The 17,268-nt window shown below is 48.6% G+C and overlaps 8 protein-coding genes across 8 annotated transcripts; 6 read left to right on the top strand and 2 right to left on the bottom strand.

The window, feature by feature from the left end:
* Nucleotides 1-1,742: 1,742 nt before the first annotated feature.
* F4807DRAFT_414 (uncharacterized protein) lies at nucleotides 1,743-3,652 on the top strand. The gene is made up of 3 exons (XM_047996930.1): nucleotides 1,743-2,745; nucleotides 2,900-2,994; nucleotides 3,129-3,652. Exons 1-3 carry the CDS (start codon nucleotides 1,944-1,946, stop codon nucleotides 3,294-3,296), a joined length of 1,065 nt encoding a protein of 354 aa, XP_047859034.1. The 5' UTR covers nucleotides 1,743-1,943; the 3' UTR covers nucleotides 3,297-3,652.
* F4807DRAFT_382 (DUF1754-domain-containing protein) lies at nucleotides 3,354-4,501 on the bottom strand. The gene is made up of 2 exons (XM_047995793.1): nucleotides 4,128-4,501; nucleotides 3,354-4,061 (listed from the first exon to the last, which is right to left on the bottom strand). The coding sequence occupies exons 1-2, from the start codon at nucleotides 4,383-4,385 to the stop codon at nucleotides 3,927-3,929; spliced, it is 393 nt and encodes a 130-aa protein (XP_047859033.1). The 5' UTR covers nucleotides 4,386-4,501; the 3' UTR covers nucleotides 3,354-3,926.
* Nucleotides 4,502-5,144: 643 nt separating this feature from the next.
* Nucleotides 5,145-6,618, top strand: F4807DRAFT_354 (uncharacterized protein). The gene has a single exon (XM_047995494.1). It carries the CDS (start codon nucleotides 5,546-5,548, stop codon nucleotides 6,437-6,439), a length of 894 nt encoding a protein of 297 aa, XP_047859032.1. The 5' UTR covers nucleotides 5,145-5,545; the 3' UTR covers nucleotides 6,440-6,618.
* Nucleotides 6,619-6,640: 22 nt separating this feature from the next.
* On the top strand, nucleotides 6,641-7,855 carry F4807DRAFT_403552 (uncharacterized protein). The gene has a single exon (XM_047996026.1). It carries the CDS (start codon nucleotides 7,293-7,295, stop codon nucleotides 7,734-7,736), a length of 444 nt encoding a protein of 147 aa, XP_047859031.1. The 5' UTR covers nucleotides 6,641-7,292; the 3' UTR covers nucleotides 7,737-7,855.
* A 264-nt stretch (nucleotides 7,856-8,119) lies between these two features.
* On the top strand, nucleotides 8,120-10,984 carry F4807DRAFT_403545 (Metallo-dependent phosphatase-like protein). The gene is made up of 9 exons (XM_047996025.1): nucleotides 8,120-8,588; nucleotides 8,672-8,698; nucleotides 8,762-8,900; nucleotides 8,964-9,272; nucleotides 9,340-9,546; nucleotides 9,624-9,686; nucleotides 9,738-10,045; nucleotides 10,113-10,687; nucleotides 10,756-10,984. Exons 1-9 carry the CDS (start codon nucleotides 8,427-8,429, stop codon nucleotides 10,913-10,915), a joined length of 1,950 nt encoding a protein of 649 aa, XP_047859030.1. The 5' UTR covers nucleotides 8,120-8,426; the 3' UTR covers nucleotides 10,916-10,984.
* Nucleotides 10,985-11,844: 860 nt separating this feature from the next.
* On the top strand, nucleotides 11,845-13,050 carry F4807DRAFT_449185 (short-chain dehydrogenase; the record flags this gene model as incomplete). Its single annotated transcript, XM_047999990.1, has 4 exons — nucleotides 11,845-11,974; nucleotides 12,053-12,640; nucleotides 12,701-12,859; nucleotides 12,920-13,050. 4 exons carry the CDS (start codon nucleotides 11,845-11,847, stop codon nucleotides 13,048-13,050), a joined length of 1,008 nt encoding a protein of 335 aa, XP_047859029.1.
* Nucleotides 13,051-13,181: 131 nt separating this feature from the next.
* F4807DRAFT_218 (cobW-domain-containing protein) lies at nucleotides 13,182-14,584 on the top strand. The gene has a single exon (XM_047994019.1). The coding sequence runs from the start codon at nucleotides 13,319-13,321 to the stop codon at nucleotides 14,435-14,437; it is 1,119 nt and encodes a 372-aa protein (XP_047859028.1). The 5' UTR covers nucleotides 13,182-13,318; the 3' UTR covers nucleotides 14,438-14,584.
* F4807DRAFT_258 (uncharacterized protein) lies at nucleotides 14,585-17,076 on the bottom strand. The gene is made up of 4 exons (XM_047994465.1): nucleotides 16,959-17,076; nucleotides 16,474-16,889; nucleotides 15,142-16,391; nucleotides 14,585-15,036 (listed from the first exon to the last, which is right to left on the bottom strand). Exons 2-4 carry the CDS (start codon nucleotides 16,833-16,835, stop codon nucleotides 14,732-14,734), a joined length of 1,917 nt encoding a protein of 638 aa, XP_047859027.1. The 5' UTR covers nucleotides 16,836-16,889; nucleotides 16,959-17,076; the 3' UTR covers nucleotides 14,585-14,731.
* Nucleotides 17,077-17,268: the final 192 nt, after the last annotated feature.

Here is a 17,268-nt window from a genome sequence, read left to right as displayed (position 1 = left end):
CTCTCCTAACAAGCCACAATTAGATTAAGGCTGTTTGGGCGAGGGTGTTTGTCTTGACGACATAGAGGACGTTCTTATATATCTTCATTTTGGTTACAACCAAGCTGATAAGGACGCTGAAAGCCTCGATAACTACAGTATCTTAGAATGAATACAGTTGTTATTCTTATAATAGTATGAATGGGCCTCAGAATAGCGGGGGAAGCGCACAAAAGCTTCCAAGGTTGATACTGGAAAGTTCCGAGACAATGGATGACCCCACAAATACGGCTGTGGTTGCCGCGCATGGGTTTGTTTGATCGGGAGGTTAGAAATTAGTGCAAACTTTGATGTCTTCATCAGCGGGTGCACGTGAACAATGAAATACTATATAGATTCCGATAATATTTAGTTGTGTGCCTAGGTACCTTACAAATGTAAAGTATCTTACGTACTGAATATGTACGTATGTATTATAGGTAAGAGATAAATTATCAGATTGTGCTGCGCGTAACGACCCTACGCCAAGCACTCAGCCCTACAACAATCGGTCTCACCTATTTTTCAGGTGGTTGGATACTGTGTTACGGACCTAGTCGCATTGTGGTATCTACGCGATGTCTATACTACACCAGTGTCCATTTCCATCTTCTACGGCATTTTTATTTCATTTAATGTACGGTTCTTTTTACCTTCCTTTTCTCACCAGGAAGCATGACGATGGTGGATAGGTTATCAGTGCTTCATGAAGATCATATCTCCTGGGTTAAGCCGCTAAGAATGATTCGGGTTAAGCCGCTGAGGCTGCGCCCAGGTTCGAGACGTTCAAACCGAAGCTAAAAATAAACAAGACACGAATGCATGAACAAACCAGACAGACCAATAATGAAAATCGGGGGGCAAGGGGGAATTTACATGTCAGCATGTGTCTTGCCCTGTCACCACACATTTGTCAGTGTCTTGTCTGTCAGCTTGTTTAATAGCTCCCCGCTCATCCGTTTAATAGTTATTTTGCCCCTCTGATCTCCTGGATACCTGCTCAAACGGTGATACGGATTACCGGGTATGTTGTAGTACGACGCATCAGCTATACAGAAACAAATATCTGTACAGTGTGCGGATCTACTTAGTCGAAGTGGGGTGTCTGCTTCGACCAAACAGCGGAAACCTCGTATTCTCAACAAGAAAGCGACGTCACCAATGGTCATGGTACATACATACACAGTACCGGTAGGGGCTCCGAACCGAGTCTACGGGTGCCGAGAAATCTCGATCGTACGGAGTACATGCCTACTTGCGTCGACATCCATGATGTGTGTGATGGCAGAAATCAGGGTGGTTGGTTGAGCAGTTCAGCCATCCGAACAAAGCTAAAGGTTGGGATTCGGGAGGCTTTGCTGCGGTATTGCATCAGATCAACTCGAGGTTTTGGATATGGATCCATACTGATCCATACGGACCCGACTCTACGTACCTCTGTAGCCGATCAGATTTACGCCACTGATATCGCACAGTGTCTCGTCGTCTCGATATGTACAGTACGACTATTAAGTACGGAGTAGCAAATAAAGGCTCCACCATATTATTTTCGACATCAAGCCATCAGCCACGATATCTTATGTTGCCCGAGTTGGTCGACTACCTATGTATGTAAAGGTGCCTCGATAGGCTATCGTTTGACCTTTGGCCTCTCACCTTTTCGAATCTCACTTACCTTCGCTTTACTTTTTCACTCTTTGTCTTGTGCAACTACAGTACGCACTCTCTTTCCCGGCTGTCATGCAACAGAGCCCGCGGGTCTGCTAGAGCTGTACGAATAACGATACTGCCTTCGCCCCGACCTCTTTGCCGCCCACTCCTAAGCATACTCTGCAGTAGTCTGCGTTAGCTCATTCGCTTTTCGGCCTGGTCCAGTGGGCTTCCCTTTAAACGGCGATATCCTCCAATTCACTCTTCTTTTCAATATGACACCGAATCTTTCTGAAAAGAGCCTTCTGGGTGAGAAGGCCGCTCTCCCATTCACCCAGTCAACCCAACGCCGAAGTCATATAGTAAACAAGATGCCTTCAGCTCGGCATTGCTTTTTGACCCTGCTTCTCGGCCTGCTTGTCACGGCCGGGCTTGCAAATGCCCTCCTCAAGCAGCAGCCCGCTAATGAGGACCGAGCTGAAAGCGAGTCTGATGATGTTGTCCATCGTGACGACTCGACATTCTCGCGGCTGCTGAGCTCAGCTTCGCCGCAGGCTCTTCACCAGTTCCTCCATGCCTACTTCCCCTCCACGTACAAACATGGCGTTTACGACTCTGATCACGCGGCTATGGAGGCTGTTCATGCGAATGATCCGGAGTTAGCAACCTCTATTGTCCAGATGGCAAAAAGGCAACAGTCGTCTTCTGGAAACGATACGACCGCCGCCGTGACAACTTCCACGTCCACCGAAACTAGTGCTGCTACTTCCACAAGTGAAAGTAGCACGAGTCAAGAATCTACGGCGGAAACTACTTCTGCAGCACCATCTTCCACCTCGACTTTGGATACGACGACGACTACAGCTACCCCCTCTAGTACCACGCAGACAGACTCGCAGACGACAACGACAACCTCGGAATCTACTGAAACCACGAGTACTTCCGGTACGTTTACCAGCTCTTCAGCCGACCTGACTTCGGAGACTACCACCGTCGTAACCACGACATTATCATCCTCCACCCCCTTGATCGTGACCACTTCCGTATCTTCCTCTAGCTCTAGTTCTTCTTCCAGGGGTACGTCCAGCAAGAAATTGTTGCATCTGCACTGATCTTGCTTCTCGTTTTCCCGAATGTCTGCGTCCAACTACATCCAGCATCACGTCTAGTTCTGCCATCCAATCGACGTATCTATTTTTCTCTACTCGAATTCGGCTAACTGTGTATTCAGACTCGACCCTAGCGACTACCACCACGTCCAGCGCTGGTACCACAACGTCGCCTAGGACATCGACGTTTACGTCGACACTCCCCGGAGGTGCCAAGGTAAGTTATGGTTTTCCGAGCATGAATTATGTAATCCCTGCGCTAGTGTGAGCCGACGAATTGGTCTTTGAGCGCTATGGCAGATCCAATACTGGAGTAGCATGGAATGGATCACTAACTCTTGAGTACTGTAGACTACGATCACTTCAGTTGAGGTCGTTACTCCCGGTGCTACCGAGGCGGCGAGCACAACATCTGGAACGTCAGGAAGTCTGCAATCGGGCGCTGGTAGGTCCCTTGTGATCAAGCCGGTGGCCGAGGTTGTTATCGGCGTAATCGTTGGTGGAGCACTGCTGGTATAACGGTTTTGGCAACAGGCATTTCCCGTTTATTAGCTCAATAACACGGGCTAGGCGTTGGTAGCATGACTAGGGCGAGCATTGTTGCATACATGGGATTTTGACGGCATCTACATTCATTTGGATCAACAGGGAAGAGTAATAGAGAAAGGGTCAGCTCAGAGCGCGCAAGGCCTTGCGGCTATTGACGAATCTAACGAAATTGGCTACGCTACACTGATTTTTTGGGTTATGCAATCTGAATTGGGGGATATAAAAAACGAACAGCGTATACACCTGCCTAGGTAGCTATCTATGTTTTGGGTTGGTTATAATAGAGGGCATGCGTAAGAACACTAGTAATAATAATCCATGCGGGCTAGTCGCAGATATAGACCTTCCCGTGACCCAGGCGACGAGAAATCATGCTTAATGGCGTGATTTTACTATCGACAAGTTCATCGGCGAGGCTGACGCAATTTAGATGATCAGGATAATGTGCAGTGATGGTATTTACAAGCTAAGAGTAAACTCCATAAACGCCGTATCGTTGGGGTATTCTCCAATGTTATAGAAACAGTAACTCTTCTTTTCTCTTCTCTTCTCTTCAGCGTCGTATCACTTCACCAATTCCAAGTCATCGGAGGAGATAGATTAACCGGGGCCAATCTTGGGCATATCGTGGTGTTCGCTCAACTTGGAGAGGTACGTGTTGAGACCCTCAACTCTCTCCTTATGAGTCTTGCGAAATTCGGAAGCCACCTTGGGATCCTCGAGCATTTTCAACATCTAATTGGTAAAGCCAACGTTAGCATCAATTGGTCGTTCAGCATTCCAAGGACTGATAGCACAAACCTTCTTCCTGTTTGCTTCCTCGTGGCGGCGTTCGGCTTCCGTTTTATGCTCAATTATATCCACATCATCTCCATCGTCTTGCCGTTTCTTGTCGACTTCCTTAGCTTCTTTCCCTTCCTTAGTAGTGGAATGCTCTACGGCGAGGGAATGTTCGAGGTTTGCCTTGGTCTTATTTTTCTTCTTATTTTTCTGTACCTTTCCGCCTTTCAGCTTGAGAGCACCGCCCCCGCCTACGGGCGCGTAGTCGTCTGCTGGCATCTCGTTGAATATACTGAAAGAAGATGAGATTCCTTAGTCGGCCCCAATACGTACGAAGTTCCGATATGTAAACACTGGAGGGTAACCCCACTATATGCACATATGGAGGTTATTGTGTCTGAGGGTGGATAGAAGGAAAAAGAAAGAAAAACTTTTGAGTGATTACATAATGAAATGGCTCTAACGAATTAGGCCCCACCAGCATCAAATTTGAATGATAAATGCAAAAAGTGCTGGCTAAATTTTTCCTTCCCTTTTCTCTTCTTTTTTTTTTTTCCTCAGATCAAAAAGTATTCACAGAGCAGCCACGACCATCACCTCGAAATCTTTACAGTGATGAGTTGCCATTCTCAATATGAGAATCACTCTGGAGATCAAAACTCCTTATTAGGAAGTCTCCCGAACGTCTTCGGACTGTGTGCGGGAGATGTCGAAAAACGAGGGAACATACCAACGATGCACAAATTCATGCGAATGCGAAAATGCAACGAATGAAATCCAATTAATTCAGGTGCGGCATTCTGGACAATCCGAATGTACGGGCCAGTTGCGAGTATGAGCAGCTAGGTAAGCGTGATATGTAGGACACTATTATTGGTCTCGTTGTCTTGAGACGCGCTTCAATGTTGATAATCTAGCCCGGTGAGCATGGCAGGTCTCAGCTATCCATAGATATGTCTTAAACAGTCGCAGGTCAAACGTGTTTTCTATCATGCCGTTCAGCTATCTATTTTGTAGCCAGGTGAGCCTTGTGCTGGCGCACACAAGGAATGCCATGTAATCCAAACCCATTCTTGCATTGCGGCGATCCTCAGCAAGTGTGGAAATTATGTTGTGATTTCATTCTCACCAAGTATGATGCTGGCTCTTTTTGACGCGTTAAAGTGGGAGATGCTGTCTTCCATTTTCAATATAAATGTCATGAGCTTCCGACCGGTTCTATCTCCTTTTCTGTGGAAGCATCATCAGTCACTCTTTTACAGTTCACTCTCAATCACCATAGTCACTCGTTCATAGCCCTTTTTGGCTACCACATTCATTACTACTCATTACCACACTCATTTGATATACCACACTCGTTTACTCACGGTAAAGTCTTAACTGACACCGATCACAACACATCACCAGAAAGATCAGCTTAAAAAAAAGAAATCACCAAGATGCCTTTCTTCAGCAACGCAACTGCTCAGACCGGGCTCTCCGCTCACCACCCGGTTTCGCTGTACAACACCGTGTCTGCGGTACACACAGCGTACCCGACTCTCCACACTAGCGTTTATCCGGTAAAGGAACCTCAGTACACGACCGTGTACGAGACGATCCTGCCGGCAGCATGCGAGACCAGCCAGTGGCTGGCCACTTACACCATCACCGAGACCTGTATGGGTAAACCCACCGACTACGTGACTCCCACCATGCCTCCTGGATTCGTCGTCACCACCGTCGCTTGCCACGCCTGCAAGCCTACCACCGAGATCGAGATCACCTGCCCCGGTGCTCAGCCTACCGGCACATGGGTGCCCACTGTCAGCATTAACGGCAACGGTGTTACTGCCACCATCACTGCCTACCCAACCAACCCCCCAGCCACCAACACCCGTACCATCCACACTGCCGTCCCTACCAACAACGCTGTGGGCTCGTGCACCGGTCCTGGTCCATGCCCTCACCCCGGATCTGGTTCCGGTTCCGGCTCTGCTGCTGGTTCAGGGTCCGGGTCCGGATCTGGCAACGGTGCTGGATCAGGCTCAGGATGCAATGGCTCTTCGTGCGTCTCTTCTGGCTCTGGCTCTGGATCTATGAGTGGTCACGGCTCCAACCCCGGCTCCAACCCCGGCTCCGGCTCCGGCTCCAGCTCTAGCTGCAGTGGTCCCTCGTGCGTCTCTTCTGGCTGCAATGGCTCGAATGGACGGTGCAACGCCAGCGGTATGGCTCCCAACGGCACTACTAGTAGCCCTCCTGCCGTCGTCACTGCTGGTGCCGCGTCGCTCAAGAACGCCTTCGCCGTGTTCTCCGGTCTCGTCTTCGTGGCTGGACACTTTTTGATTCTATAAGGAATGATCGTATTCAGGGTTTAGGATTCAGTTTCTTTTTCGGTGCATGGAGGTTGGGTTAACGTATCGCTTCCTATTTCTTGGATATGGTTTATGACTTGTGTTTTCTTTTTCTTTTTTTCATTAGCTATGTATCCTTAGGGTTGATGGAAGTATTTGGTCTCGGGATTTTGCATGTGGATCTATCGTGTTAGCTATTGCTTTTTTACACAATGTTATATTTATCAAGTTTAAATATTTAACATCCTGCTATATGTGATTGATTTAACTACTATCTTTATTTATCCCCCTAAGTTTCTCTTGATCTCCGACCCCTATTAAAAGTACGTTGAACTACAGTCGCCTTAAGGTATGATATAATGCTAGTTCTTGGCCGTATAAGTTATAACAGCATCATAAAGGCTCTAAGAGTCTTATTATCTAATAAGCATACGGCTTTCCACGAAGACGGAAAAGCTGAGGCCACATCGAGTATCACATTGAGTAGTACCACAACCAGAATAAGCAATTACGATTCAGTCACTTGTCAGTCAGTGTAAGTACACAGGTGGTGAGAAAATCATTCAAGAACAAAGTGAAAAAAGCCCTCCTTATCTTTCGAGTAGTCACCGTTGAAACTATGCCTTTGTCCCTAACACCCCAAATACTGACTAGCTGGTCCTCGAGGTTTGAAGAACAAAGGGTCCAATTGATCTCCGTTTTACTCAAGTAGCACACCAAACGGAAATTATCGTGTTGATATTCAATAAAGTGAACCGGATCTCTGCCTTCTCGTGCCTAAACTACCAAGCACCTTAAGCTATCACAAACTACGATTTCGAGAGAAACTAAGCCGAAAGATAGAAAAATACCAATGGACAACCTAAATGACCTCCTAGATGAGCATATCTCGAGAGAGAAGCGGAGGTTTGTCGCATTTGGCATCGGCACATCTTACTTCAATAATAGTCTCGCGGTGCGCGATGCTGCGCAGGACTGGACTATCGTGTCGATATACATAGATGGGGTCATAGGCAAGAGCAGGGCTATCGAAGTACTCAGGCAATTAGAAGACGATATCGACAGATGGCTCTCGCCAAGCCAAAAGCCAGAGAGATTGGCGTTCTACCTGGAGGATAACTCTAACCGCGCATATTCGGCGAAGTCTTACAGGATCCGGGGGAGATTGTCTCCCGGGGACCTCAGTCGGATGGGAGTGGTGTCGACGGCGGAAGATGGAGATAAGACGCCCCCAGCAACGCCACGATCGGAGGTGGAAGATACGGCGAGGAAGGACGTTGAAGAGATCGAATTGTAGGTGAGAACGGAATCACAGAGTTATAATCGTTTTCTTCGCACGGGGGCTTGCGACATTGCACTACTCCGTAACAAGCAACTGTGATGTTATCATCGATTTCCTGTTCTAGATAATAAGGCCCTCATTACCCATGTAGTTAGATCTACTATATATACCCTAATGCAGGTCAGCATGCATTTTTGCGATCCTGCGATTCCCGAAGGGGACATTAGACTAATGATTTATGTACATTTACAAACGTGAACAAGATCTATGTGGCTAGCTGAAGATGTGTATATATACAATATATATACAGTATATACACAGTTTATATAGAGGGTAGACATTGAATATTCGAGTTACCTTTGTACGATTTCACGTAGGTAATATGATGTATATTGGTTTCCACATAATCGCTGATAGACCACGACCTATCGCCTACATTTACTTGTACTTACTCTATTAGGAAGGCGACTACTACCACGTGCGGTATCCCGGCTCTCTCACTGTTTATGTACTTAGCGATTAGGAGCGTTTACTACGTAGTATTATCTCGGTGAATGCCGCGGTGCGGCGGTACCGCGGTGCCGTATTTCCAGAGAATATTTAAATTCCCGTCTCTTTTCCAAGCTGCTCGATATATACTTTACCTGCTTTATTGGCAAGTTGGCAGACAGGTAAAGGAAAAGAAAAGAAAAGAAAAGAGTCAAGATGCGCCTCCTCAATCTCCTGGGTCTCCTGCCGCTCATCGACGGTTCTCTAGCCTGCTCCGGCTGCTTTGGCCCTGTAGATCATGTCGAACATGTTCGACACGTTAAGCGCATGCAGCCAGATGCGATTAACGCTACCTATGGACCTACGAGAGCTTTGGAGGTGAGTTCATATATATATATACCTAATATATAGGGAAATGGGAATAGGAAAAGGAATGGCAATGCTAACTCCAAGTGCTGCAGTGGGGCCAATTGAATTTCCTGCATACGGTGAGTGGACGATGAATATTGAGACCTTCACCAGATGGTGTTGCTGACGGTCAACCTCACAAGACCGACACCCACGGATGGCTGGAAGGTCATCTGAAGCAAGGAAACTATGGCGCGGACTGGGGCGACTTTGTCTCTTTCTCTACTCACTTCAAGCATCAGGCCAGCCGTATGGGGGTCGACATGCTTCTGGTAGACACCGGTTAGTTGATCCCAACTCCTGGAGAGATGCAGTCGATAAAACTCACCACCTCCTCCCGCCTAGGCGACCTGCACGACGGGGCAGGCCTAAGCGACGCCACAACACCGGACGGTGCTATTTCGATGACAGTCTTCGACAAGGTCGATTATGACTTGCTCACCATCGGCAATCACGAATTATACCTTGCCACCGTGGCCTACCAGGCCATGTATAATATCTCGACCTACTGGGGTGAGAAGTATCTGACATCCAACGTTCAAATCCTCAACCCGGAGACGAACGAGTGGCAGTATATCGGCAAGACGCACCGGTATTTTACTACTCAGCACGGCCTTAGAGTCATGGCCTTTGGCGTGCTATTTGATTTCACCGGTCAGTAGTCCTTAAGAAGCCCCTATTCCCCTTTTTGCCGCTTAACAATCTGGTTGACATCTGATAGGCAACACGAATGTCAGCAAGGTCATTCCCGCGAAGACCATGGTCACCCAACAATGGTTCTTGGATATTCTTCATTCCCCGGAACCCGTGGACGTCTTCATCATTCTGGGCCACAACCCTGCGCGCCCGACTGATTCGATCAGCACGTTTCCCGTTGTCTTTGACGCCATTCGCGCAGTGCATCCCAATACCCCTATCCAATTTATGGGTTTGTTTTATCCTTCTCTCTCTCTCCCCGCTTCTCTACACTTTGGTAAAGGGGCAGTTCAGCTCATCCCGATATAGGAGGCCACACTCACATCAGAGACTTTGCTGTTCTGGACTCTAGCAGTACAGCGATGGAGTCGGGTAAGTAAAACGCACACTTTGCTTTCGAGCCTACCTCTGATAATCTTGCAGGCCGGTATTGCGAAACTCTCGGTTGGCTCTCGATGTCTGGATTTAACAGTAATAATAGCGGCTACCACGGCGTCGTTCCCGGACCGGCCGGCGTCCCTAACCCAACCCGTAAAGCCACTCAGAATTCCACTTCTCCTTTCGTGTACTCACGGCGCTATCTCGACTGGAACCGTCGAACGTTCGAGTACCACGCCGCGACTCGTTACGACAAGAAATTCGACTATAGTAATGGTCTGGCCGTTACGGCCGAGATTACGAAGTACAGAAAGCAACTGAACCTTACCGACGTATACGGTTGCGCACCTCAGGTCAGCAATCTTAATTTCCTACTCACGGGCCGGTTAATGATGTGTGTCTTGACTAAAGGCGGGATAGGACTATTGTCTGACATGTGTGAGCTTTGATAGTACCGGGAATATCTTCCCCCTGCTATCAGAAGCGCTGTCCGAGGCTGTTGTGAACGAATCACGTCAAGATATACCACGCTACATCATCGCCAACACAGGAAGCGTCCGATTTGACTTGTATAAGGGACCCTTCACTTATGATGACCAATTCATCGTCTCGCCGTTCCTCGATCACTTCTTATATATCCCAGAAATACCCTATAGCGTAGCTAGCACTTTGCTTCAGTCACTTAATAAGGCGGGTGCCAGCCAGAAGCGCAGCCTTGGCGTCATGCCCATCGAACGTGATATCTGCGTCGACCCGTCTCCCGTTCACCTTTCCGGAATTAAACGCGAAGAGCACGGTGAGCACCCCAGTATCACGAGACGTCAGGTAGTCGACCTAGTTCCAGGCTACACGACCAAGGACGATTTTGGGACGGATGGCGATGACACTGCGCATACTGGGATCCCGTATTATGATATTCCCGATTTCTTCCAGGGCACGGCCGGGTTTAACGAGAGTACCACCCCGGATGTTGTTGATGTGGTGTTTGTCGACTTGTAAGTTTTATCCTATATTTCATGAATGCCTATCGGGGCGTGATGGTTGGCTAATTACTACCACAAAGCATCGAGAGCGACCTTCTTGCCATCCTCGGCTCCAACTATAGCTCGAGTGATGTTTCTTACTATATCGACGAAAACTTCACGACGCGAGATTACTTGCCTATATATGTCAGAAATTCTCAGACCTTCCAGGCAGGGTTGTCTAACTGCACCTCCGCATAGAGTATCGGAGAATTAGCTTATATCAGCTTACATATATCCAATCTTATGATGAAATAACTCCTCCCTCTGTGTCAGTGTATTTTCTACGTGCGCGTGTGATCATAGGTTGGACTATATCTGAAAAGTGAGGAGTAACTCACTCGCACTCCTTGATAAGAGTTAAGTAAACTCGCTTATTACAGCAATTGTGTTCAACCCGTCGTCATCATATCTTGTCCAACGTAGTCGACTTCCATTAGGACAGTAGCATACACTATATCATAACAATGTTCATTTTTTTTTTTTTTTTTTTTTTTTTGAGAACCACCTCAGCACCCGCTTATTGAAAGCTGTTAAGAAGATGCTGACGCCAGCTTGTAGTCTCTTCTCTCCACCTCATGGTCGATTTGCGTAATATCGGGTCTCGAGGCGACCGTCCGATGCACGATTCGGATATCACGGTCTTAAGAAGCACGGATCCACAAGTGAAATATACTAATTGCACGCTAAGTGATTAAGGCGATGGTCTCTGTCGTACTGAAACAAGGCCTAGAGAGCTAGAAACTAAATTCACGCAGGCTTCACGGCACCCCTATGCTGATGACCTGTAGTTCGAAGTGGGTATGCTTTCTCCGGGAGAAGTAGGATGGAGATTTGACTCAATCCCGAAGGTCGTGAATTGGCTTGCTAGCATAGCCTGAGCGGACTTTAACGGCTTTATTGTAATATCCTTTGATATACGTATGGATATGTTGTAGAGACCCTCGAAACATAAAATGAGGATGAGAAGACGCCAGGTAAAATGAGGGAGGGCGACACCTTTAGCCACCTATCACTCGACTTTGCTCCAACGAAACGAGCCGAATATTATACCGACATTTTCTTAATAGCCCACGCAGCTTATCAACGCACGCCAAAGACAACATCAAAGCTATCATCGTAGTTGGACGATGGCTTCAGGGGCAAAATGGGACCCAAGGTTTGCGGCGGCAGGCAGAGGGGTAGTAACTGATGTCGACCATGATTTGACGTCGGATGAAGTAGCTGACAAATTTAGGGAGTATATTTCTGGCAAGACTGGTAAGTTAATTTCGCATATCTATATATAAATGTGAGATATAGATATTCTCATAGTACTGATACCTATATAACGTCAAGTCGTAATCACCGGATGCTCATCGCAAAGTCTGGGTGCGGAAGCGGCCAGATGTATCGCGCAGCATGGAACCAAGCGGCTCATTCTTGCTTCTAGATCTGAATCTAGAATGAGGCAGGTTATAGAATGCATAAGACTGTCGTCTGAGCTAGCTTGCGAGATTATACCCGTGGAAATGGACCTATCGAGCCAGCAATCGGTTCGCTCGGCTGCCGCCGAAGTTCTCAAATTAGCACCGGCTATTGACATCCTCATTAACAGTGCGGCTGCTTGCATGATCCCTAAGTATACCACGACTCCGGAGGGAATCGAAATGACATTCGGGACTAATCATATTGGTCATTTCCTGTTTACTAATCTCTTGATGCCGGCTTTGCTCGCGAGTGCTAATGCACGCGTGGTCAACGTGACATCCTTTGGCCACCAGTTCTCCAATGTCCGTTTCGATGACATTAATTTCGACAACGGAAAGTCGTACGAACCATTCCTGGCATACGCAGCGAGCAAGTCAGGCAACCTCCTGTTTACGCTTGGCCTAGCTATGAAACTGGGCAAGACAAATCTTCGGGCCATAGCCACCGACCCAGGATGTAAGTGTGCCGGCGTATCTGAGGATTTAGCGATATGATCGTAGACTAAACTTGGAATAGCTGTCCAAACAGGTATTAATCGGTTAGTTACGAAAGAAGAGAGCATACTGAGGGGCTGGTCTTTGCCGGATGGTCAACCCAACCCGGCGATTAAGTGGACGACTCCTGCAAAGGGGGTGGCAAGCTATATCAAAGCCGCCTACGATCCCGACTTAGCGAGTATGAGAATGCATATATATATTACAGAATCATTTCCGAAATCGCTGACAAGTGTTCCAGATAAGAATGGCGTGGCCATTACGGCGGGTGGGATGGATCAGTCAATTGCGGCTTATGCCTTAGACCGCGAAGGCGCAGAGAGATTATGGGAGCTGAGTGAAAAACTGGTTGGGCAGACTTTTGAGTATTAATGAACATCACATTCTGTGTAAGATTGTGATGTTTAAGGAGGAAGTTCAGGGAGAATGACAAGAATAGACAAGAATATACGCCATCAAATAATAGGTTAGGGCACTAAAAATAAGCTCAACAGGGACAGGGAGGGAAACTATGCTATTAATAAAATAGGTGTGCAAGTGACCTGAGTGACGTATCCCCAGGACCCCTCGTACCCCACGATGCTCTAAGGAGGTATTTATTTTTATTTTCTTCTTTTATTCATGCAAATTACGCGCGAGAATGGCCCCGATACCTATAACCATCCTGACCGGCTTCTTGGGCTCCGGAAAAACGACATTGCTACTGAACATCATTCCACAACTTCGCACCACTAATCCTTCCTATCGTCTGGCTCTGCTAAAGAATGAATTCGGCGACGTAGCCATCGACTCGCAGCTCGCCTCGTCCAGCGCCGTCTCCGGCGTCCAAGAGCTCCTCAACGGCTGCATATGCTGCAACCTCGTCGGCCAGCTGAGCACTGCTCTCGCCGAGCTGCGTTCCAGCGTTAACCCCGATCGCATCGTCATCGAGACTTCTGGCTCTGCCTTCCCTGCTACTTTGGCTATCGAAGTCAACCGACTGGCTCGCGACACCGGCCACTACACCCTCGACGGCGTCGTCAGTGTCATCGACGTCGAGAACTGGAAGGGGTATGAGGATACTAGTTACACCGCTCGCATACAAGCCAGATACACGGACCTGATCGTCTTCAGCAAATGGGAAAACTGCGACGAGCGCAGATTCGACGACTGTCTTGACCGAGTCGGAGATCTCGAAGTCGACGTCGCTTGGGTGAAGAGCGATAAGGGACGAATCCCTGTCGACGTTATATTCGGTATCGATGGCGGATTGGCGAGGGCGTTAAGTGAACAACCCAATATAAATAACAACAGTGACGCTCATGCTCACGACCATGATCATGACCATAACCACGATCACCAAAGCGAGGTCGAAGTTCTCTCAATCGCCCTCTCCGGGGAGCCAGGTGCCGTCACCGATGCGACAAAATTGATGTCTTTGTTGAATGCTGCACCTAAAGACGAGGTCTATCGGATCAAGTCCGTATTAACAACATCACCAACGGTCCGGAGCTCCGGAGAAGATGAAGCACCAGCACCGACAACGCCGTCTAGCCGTCCAGGCAGGTATATACTGAATTGGGCATTCGGAAGATGGACATTCACTCCCCTCGACCCGGAAACGGCCGAGCACAGCTCAAGTCGCCGGACTGCGCTTCGTATGACAATGATCTTGGCGAGGTATGAGAGTGGAAAATGGAAAAAGAAATTAGAGACAGGTGGGTTCCTAAAGCTCGAAGGTGGCGCGCAGGGGGAATTAGTCGTTACCAAGATTTCCTAAATGTCTCCTCCCACGATAGGCAACTTGGAATGGATGAGCGTATAACTTCTCTTTTCACTCTGGCTATTCTCATCAGCTTGAATATTCAGCCGCGAGACATATAAATCCCAGGTACTGACTCATCACGTCGGCCTACCCGATGATTGGTAGCACAATTGATGATTCCTATTACTACTGGGTTCTTGAACTTATCACCTTTTGTTCCCGAGCAAACCGGAACATCAGCTCCAAAATCTCCTAACATCGTCATCCATTATAAGAATAAACACTACGTCCTCTTCTAGAGTTTACTTATTAGCGCCACAGGTCTCGGTCTCCCTTGGCTCCTGCGCTACTGCTGGGTCTTGGCCATAGATCCTCCTTCACAGCGCTGGAGCTTGCGGTACTACCAGTACGCCCGTGTCCGCCTGGCACGGCCAAGAAGCTACCGGCGCCGGTTCCTTGCACAAGTATACTCTTTCTGGCTCCACCACCAGCTTGCCACCCGGACCCTATATCTGCTAGGCCGTAACTGCTTAGAGGGCGGCCGCTCGAAGTACTACCACTGCGGCCTCTGCTACCGCTGCCCGCAACACCGCCGTAAGCGTCGAAGGGGTCCACTGCGACACAAGGGGTTAGTAGCTGCTGTAGATAGAAGAATATAGACTGACTGTGTGTCACGAGACCTTGAAACAGGTCCCTTGACATGGTTTACAAATACTTACTTCTTATGCTACCCCAATCGACATCGTCTTCCCCTTTGGTGAAAACCTCCAGCGTCTGGTTGAGTGATAATCCGCGAGACGGTCCTAGTGCTGCCGCAAAAGGGTTGTTAGAACTGAAGCGGGGGGGTACATTGCCGAAGTGACCATTATTCATCGGCGAAAGACTACCGTTCCCCATGCCGAACATGCGGTCACTGCTGGAGCTACTGGGTCGTTGCTGGCCTCCAGCAAACCCGGGCATAGGTGGCGGGAGGCCTAGGAGGATGTCTGGGAAATCTTGGTCGCGAACATAGACTGCGGATAGGCGCGGTAAGCCACCAGCAAAGAGGGAAGATGCTAGATAGTTGTAATAACCGCTTGTAATACTCGCGTAGGAAGCAGTAGCCGGGGACGCCGTGATTTCGAAGCGCAGAGTTTGTAGAGACCAGTTCGTCAGTGGCGGGAGGGGTCCCGAGTGAGATGGGAACGGGGAATCTACTTGGTCAATGATGGACAAGGCTGTAAGATTTGGCGCATGAGCCAATACATCGTGTAGCGTAGATGCTTGAACCCCGGTGTTAGAAAGAGAGAGCACTTTGAGCTGCCTCTGCGTCTCGTCCCTAGATAGATACGCCACTAGGCCTCCAGAGGTGAGCTTCGGCGTGTCTATTAGTATCATTTCCTCCAAGGCTGGGAAAGCCGCCAATGTGTCATTGTATTTGAATATATCGTCATCCAAGATTCGGCAGTCCGAAACCTTCAGAGCTCGTAGGTGACGAAGCATAGAAAGGACGTGTCGCAGCATCGCCGGATCCATGTTTATTCTGGTCAGTTCTAACACCTCGAGGTTCGGCCATACATTACCCCTACTCAACGCCTCCAAGCTCCGCTCACTACCACCGATGTACGTCATTTTTCTGAGGTCTGGACAGCGGGCTTGCACCTCGAGTTTGAGGGTATGATAAGCCGGGTCATCGCTAAATAGTCCTTCGGGGAGGTCGACGTAGCGGAGGTTGGGCAAGACGGCAATGGTCCGCGCGAGCGTGGACGTACTCGACTCTCGTAACATGTACGGCGTCTTGAAGTATTGAACGAGGCAACCAAGCCGTGTCGGGTCTTCGCGTAGCGATCGGCACAACAACTGCAGTCGAGCACTAGCCGTGTCTTCGGGAAGGCCATTGCGATCGAAGCGACTCCTGCGTTTTCGCCTCTCGGAAAGATCGATCTCGCGCTCGCAATAATGTACGGAATCGATGCGGATGCTATGGTACCTATAATGGCGAAATAAATTCTCGAGTGATTAGCAACACATTGTCCTGGGGCCACGTAGCATCGGTCTAAGGAGCAGCTCACATTAATTTAACGGCAGCCTTCCTCCAACGCTTACAGACTTGGCCGGCATGCGAGAGGTCGCGTAGGTCGCAAAGCATGCAGGCGTTCTCGAGTGCGCTCTGCTCGCACGTCTCGTACGACTCATCACAACAATGGGGACAGATAAAAGAGAAGACCCTTTCTAATATAGGAGCGGGGAGCTCCAACCAGGGCGCGAACACGCTACCCCTTTGGGCGGCATAGTTGTAATAGTCGCTCTGCTGCGGGTTGTAAATCCGATATTTATCCCTCTCCAAATCATCTTGGGCCGATTTCTTTGACGGCTTGGGCTGTTGGAGCGGCTTCTTGCTGCGCCGAAAGAACTTCATGACGGTGAACTTCATCGCGAAACCAAATTAAGCCGAGGCGGTACCACGACGCGTGAGGGCAGCCTTTCCCTTTTTTACCCTACCGGGACCCGTCAGCTGCCTACAAGACGTGTAATACGTGCATTGACGTGTGCATACCTGAGCCGCATGCGCTCCCCCAGTGCGATGGCTATAGGGGTAAGAAGTGGTGGATTATAGGTTGTAGAAGGTAGGTGGTAAGAGGTAGGTATAAGAAGCTTCCAAAGTTGAACAGAGGTCACCCGGCTTTGTTTTATAAAAAGGTTGCTGCAAGGAAGGTGAAGGTCAAGGCGGGGAATCAATTGGTTTACTGTTACTTCCTACCTACTTCATGTAGGCCCATGGGTCGGTACGGTACGGGCTCTTACATACTTGGGTACATAGGACCTTACAGGGGATTCGCGCTTAAAAACATCTACCTAGTAGGTAG

Source organism: Annulohypoxylon truncatum (genome assembly GCF_022578515.1).
Source record: "Annulohypoxylon truncatum strain CBS 140777 unplaced genomic scaffold F4807scaffold_1, whole genome shotgun sequence".
Classification (NCBI taxonomy): domain Eukaryota; kingdom Fungi; phylum Ascomycota; class Sordariomycetes; order Xylariales; family Hypoxylaceae; genus Annulohypoxylon; species Annulohypoxylon truncatum.
The sequence above is the reverse complement of the archived record's forward strand: the minus strand, read 5'-3'. Positions and strand labels throughout refer to the sequence as shown.